Source organism: Gavialis gangeticus, unplaced genomic scaffold (genome assembly GCF_001723915.1).
Source record: "Gavialis gangeticus isolate Ggan-Ray unplaced genomic scaffold, GavGan_comp1, whole genome shotgun sequence".
NCBI classification, from domain to species: Eukaryota; Metazoa; Chordata; order Crocodylia; family Gavialidae; genus Gavialis; species Gavialis gangeticus.
The window spans coordinates 297,289-301,760 of NW_017729027.1; the positions used below are offsets into that span (position 1 = coordinate 297,289).

Genomic DNA, 4,472 nt, shown 5'->3' on the forward strand with positions numbered 1-4,472 from the left:
ATCTAGTGGCCTGTTACAAACTAGTCAGAGGGGACCAGCAGGCACTGGGGGAGCCCCTGTTCCCCTGAGCACCGCCAGGTGTGACTTGGAATAACGGTCACAAGCTGGCAGAGGGTAGATTTAGGCTAGATATCAGGAGGCGCTACTTCACAGTCAGGGCGGCTAGGATCTGGAACCAACTTCCAGGTGAAGTGTTGCTGGCTCCTGCCCTGGGGATCTTTAAAAGGAGGCTGGATGTACACCTTGATGGGGTTGTTTGAGCCCAGTACTCTTTCCTGCCCATGGCAGGGGGTCGGACTCGATGATCTGCTCAGGTCCCTTCCGACCCTACTAACTATGAAACTATAATGTAGGCAGCTCAACTCCTTCCTCTGCTGTGTGTACAAGGCAGCCTGGCCTCCTTCACCTTCCCTGCCCTGCCCTGCCCACCCTTAGGAGTGAGAGTAGGAAGTAGAAGCTGGGAGCCCCCAGCCACTGGCACAGGTGCAACATGGGGAATGGTGGTTGAGTGGAAGCCCACAAGGTGCATGTTAGCCCCTTATGAACTGCATGCAGCCTGTGGGCCACCAGTTGAACACCCCTGATCCAAGTCTCTCAAACATCAAACCTTGTCTACATATAAGAAATGCTTCAGTTATCTAGAGCCACTTAGACCATATCCTCCTTAGCATGCAACAACCAACTTCTTCATGTCGAAATACAGATGAATCTCATGCAACAAACTAGAGCACAAATATCTCTAATATTCTTGAAAATATAATTAATCAACATTTGCTGCCTCATTTCCTAACTGTGCTCAAATCCCAACTGCCACTTGCTGTTTTATTCAATGGCAGCAATTTATTTACCTGCATTACTTTCCCATCTTTTCCACGATACAGTGTGTACAGCTGGTAGGCTCTGAACTCATGTGGAGGTGGTGGCGATGAGCAGCGGTGTTTACTTCTCCGTTTGGGCAAATTCTGTTGAGGACCAGGGAGGGTCTGCTGGTCAGCTGGTGAAGTGGGGTCTGAGAGTGCTGAAGTCTGAAGAAAAAACATGCATTTCCCCCATTACAAAATCCCCAACAAACTACTACATGGGGTCTGACAGAAAACAGATCAAACAATTAACTGTCTAGAGCACAAGAGGTTTGTGTCCAGAGACATACATCCTAGTCTCTACTCTCACTTGAGCAGCATTGACATGTTCCCAGTTTGATAATAATTATCACTGCAAGTATCAGAATTCAACCCATCCCACCAGTGGCATGATTGACGCCATCTCCAGTGGAATGATTTCCCCTTCAGAAACTGATTCCTGACTACTCGATATCTGTCTCTCACACTTGGAGCAGCAAGCATTGGAGGTGGTAGGGAGATGGCATGCCTACTCACTAACAAGGAGATGGGATTCTCAACAGAAGTCCCTGTCTCTGCTACTTTAAATCTACCAGTACCTTTCCTTTTAGTTTCTTCTTTTTGTTCTTTCCTCTGGGATCTGGAGAGGCTGACAGGGGTTCATCTTTCAGATCTTTCCTCTGGGGTGCCTGGTCACTGCTATGAGTGTCATCAGCAGCTGACACGCTGCCCTATTGAAAGAAAAAGGAAAAAGAATTTAGCAGTGTCAGGGGTAGGGAGGTAGTTTTGGCTAGTGCTTCTTTAAAGCCACAATTTTAAGTTGTTCTGAATTTTTTCACATAACAGAAATACTGGCAGAGAGTCTTCAACAACAATGTGCGATGCACTGTGCACCCTCCTTTGGCCATCCCCAAAAAGCATCAAGTGAGGAACACCTACAGAACTCACGATAATTAGGGCTCTGTGCATCTCTCAAAGTGCCTGTATTGCTGCACAAGAAACAGCTCAGGCAGATTCAACTGAATCAGTGCAAGAGGGTTTTATTCTAATCACCCTGTTGCACTCAACGCCTTCAACCACATAAAGCTGGTTGGTAATGCGTAGCTGTACCTTGCTCTGTACCACTTCGTCTCTTGGTACAGACTGAGCTCGCCTTTCCTCCTTCAGTTTCTCTCTCCTCTTTCTCAGGCTTCTTCCACGATTAAAGCGTGAGACCTGAGGCAAGACAACATTTTGAATCAATAAACGCCACCACTTTTTCTACTGATGCCCTATTTCAGAAATTAAGTAATAATACAGGCTTATTTATTTGGCTTTTTCAAAAGGGGTAACCTTTTCAATTTACTTTGCACAGCCGCCCATAATGGGAGCATTTGTACTGCAGAAATCTACCAATGCTGGCATAGATCCATGAAGGGACTAGGAATTGAAATACTGAAAATCATAGCACCTAACTTTAAGTAGAGAGGGGTAGATAGTCATGTTAGTCTGAAGTCAGACAAGAGACAGGGCAGAGTTGCACCTTGTTGATTAACTGAAAGTTTTCATAATCAATAGCTTGCTTAATCAGATGCTATAAAAGAACTTGTAGGGAGCAGGCATTCAAATACAGTGATTTAAAAACAAAGGATAGGAAAAAAGGGAGGGAAGGACAGGGGGCACTACTGAGAGAGACAAAGGTGTGTTGAAGAGAAAAACAAAGCAATGAATCCATAGAGATACAGGGGTTATAAAGGTTTATTCAGCTAATGGGATAAGAATACATAGTCTCTGTTTAGGCCGTGCTTAACACAGTCCAGTCTATGGATGATTTCTTGTTCTGTAATTTCAAGTCAGTTTTTAAATTGTTTTAGTCCTTCCATAGCTTCTGTTGCTATATAAGCTATTGCTCATGAAGACCTATGCACCTCTCAATTAGTTAATCTAAAAAGTGCAACTGTGCCCTGCCTTCTGCTCATCTTAAGTACTTTGCTATCCAGTAAACTCCTCAGTCCCAGGTTAGGTATGCTGGGTCCCTATGTAATGCATGGAGACAGATGCCTAAGAATGGGATCCAAAAAAGTCATCATTTTGAGCAAGAAGCTTTCCAAAGTACCCAGCAGAACATACCAGAGAGGGAGAAGGCCATATCATAATTCCCCTCAGGAAGTTGCACATCTCTCTCCACTCATCACTGCAAACCATACCCTGGAACTAAGTGCCTTAACTGAGTCAGTTTTTACTTGCTCAAAACTCAGTAAGGGGGAGGTAGAGGGACAGGAGGTCTCCTAGTGACTGTACTAATCACCAAACTATGGAATCATTTTCATGGTCTGACCCAATTTTACACAGAGTGAAACAGTTTCAACAGGAGAGGTTGAGAGCCACACACCTCAGACTACTCCATAACCCAGTGGTTTGGGCACACTTCTTGGAGGTGGAAGATCTGGTTAAGATCCCTGCTCCAAATCAGGCAGAGGAGGGATGTGAATGTGGATTCCCAGGAGCATGCTCTAATCACTGGAATACTGGCTATGCAGTCAGTGCTGCTGCTGCCACCCACTGGTGTTATGAGACCCAGCTTGGTGGGTGAACTCTGAGAACATCTCCCAGATCAAGTCCAACAAACAGAGGCAGGGAAATGCCTGGGGTGTGAATCCTCCTGGGGCTCAGACACTCAGCAATACCATCTGGATGTGTGTAGTGGTGCATAAGCCAAGCAGCAGAAATGTAGACAATCTTATGGTAGAAACCTAGGCACTTATGGAGTTTAACAACGTCCAGACTTAGGTGGCAGCTGAGCCAATGTTTTGAGGAACTCACGCCCCTGAGAGTCATTTATCTTAACATAAGTGCAGGGGAGGATGTGTGATTCTGGCATTGGGGATCAGATCCCAATAGTGCCTTACTTGCAGGTGCAGAGGGAGGCCCAGGTTCCCCCTGCATCAGCAAAATGACACCAATCAGCTGATTGTCACTGGGGCCAAGAACCAAATTGGTCCTCAGTCCTAGCTGACAGCTTGTCATACAAGGAGCCCAGCATTATGTCACAACAGCCAAATGCTGGGTTCCCTGTGCACCAGGAGCTATAAAACCATATATGCCACTCAAATAGGTGGAATACAGAGTTATACAGCTCCCAGTGCATGGAGAGCCCAGCACTGGGCTGCAGCAGCCTGATGCCAGGCTTTGAGCACAGTTTTGAGCAGTCCCAGCCACACGTTCAATTTAAGACATGGTACAAATGAGCCACAAAGTTATTCCATGTTATATGAGTGTGTCCAATAATGAAGTGTCTAGAAAACAAGAGGTTTGTGTCAGGGGACATACATCCTAGTCTGTACTCTCATTTGAGTAGCATGGACACCCCACATTATATAGTCCATATTACATGCGGAATAATGTTGTGGCTCATTTACTGCGTTAGTACACCTTAAACTGAGCTGTGCATGTAGCCAGTTACTATTTAAGGTGAGATTAACTTGTTAATTGCATCTTAAAAGTAATGTGTCAGGGGCCTCAGCTTCATTTAAATGTTGGATTTAGGCAGATTGAGCCCATTGCCTAGAACCCGGCTTCAGTTCCAGGCATGTGGCCCAGAAGATATCCCAGAATGTTCCTGTCAGCTGATACCTTGGGGTTATTGCTCAAAAT

The 4,472-nt window shown here is 45.5% G+C and overlaps 1 protein-coding gene across 3 annotated transcripts in view; it reads right to left on the reverse strand.

The window, feature by feature from the left end:
- ANKRD6 (ankyrin repeat domain 6) overlaps positions 1-4,472 on the reverse strand; it is a 165,219-nt gene that overhangs the window by 19,384 nt on the left and 141,363 nt on the right. For all 3 annotated transcript variants that reach the window (XM_019520346.1, XM_019520348.1, XM_019520347.1), the window contains 3 exons: positions 1,950-2,054; positions 1,439-1,570; positions 849-1,025 (listed from right to left, as the gene is read on the reverse strand). In XM_019520346.1, the coding sequence (XP_019375891.1) occupies positions 849-1,025; positions 1,439-1,570; positions 1,950-2,054 (414 nt within the window). The remainder of the gene's footprint in view (positions 1-848; positions 1,026-1,438; positions 1,571-1,949; positions 2,055-4,472) is intronic.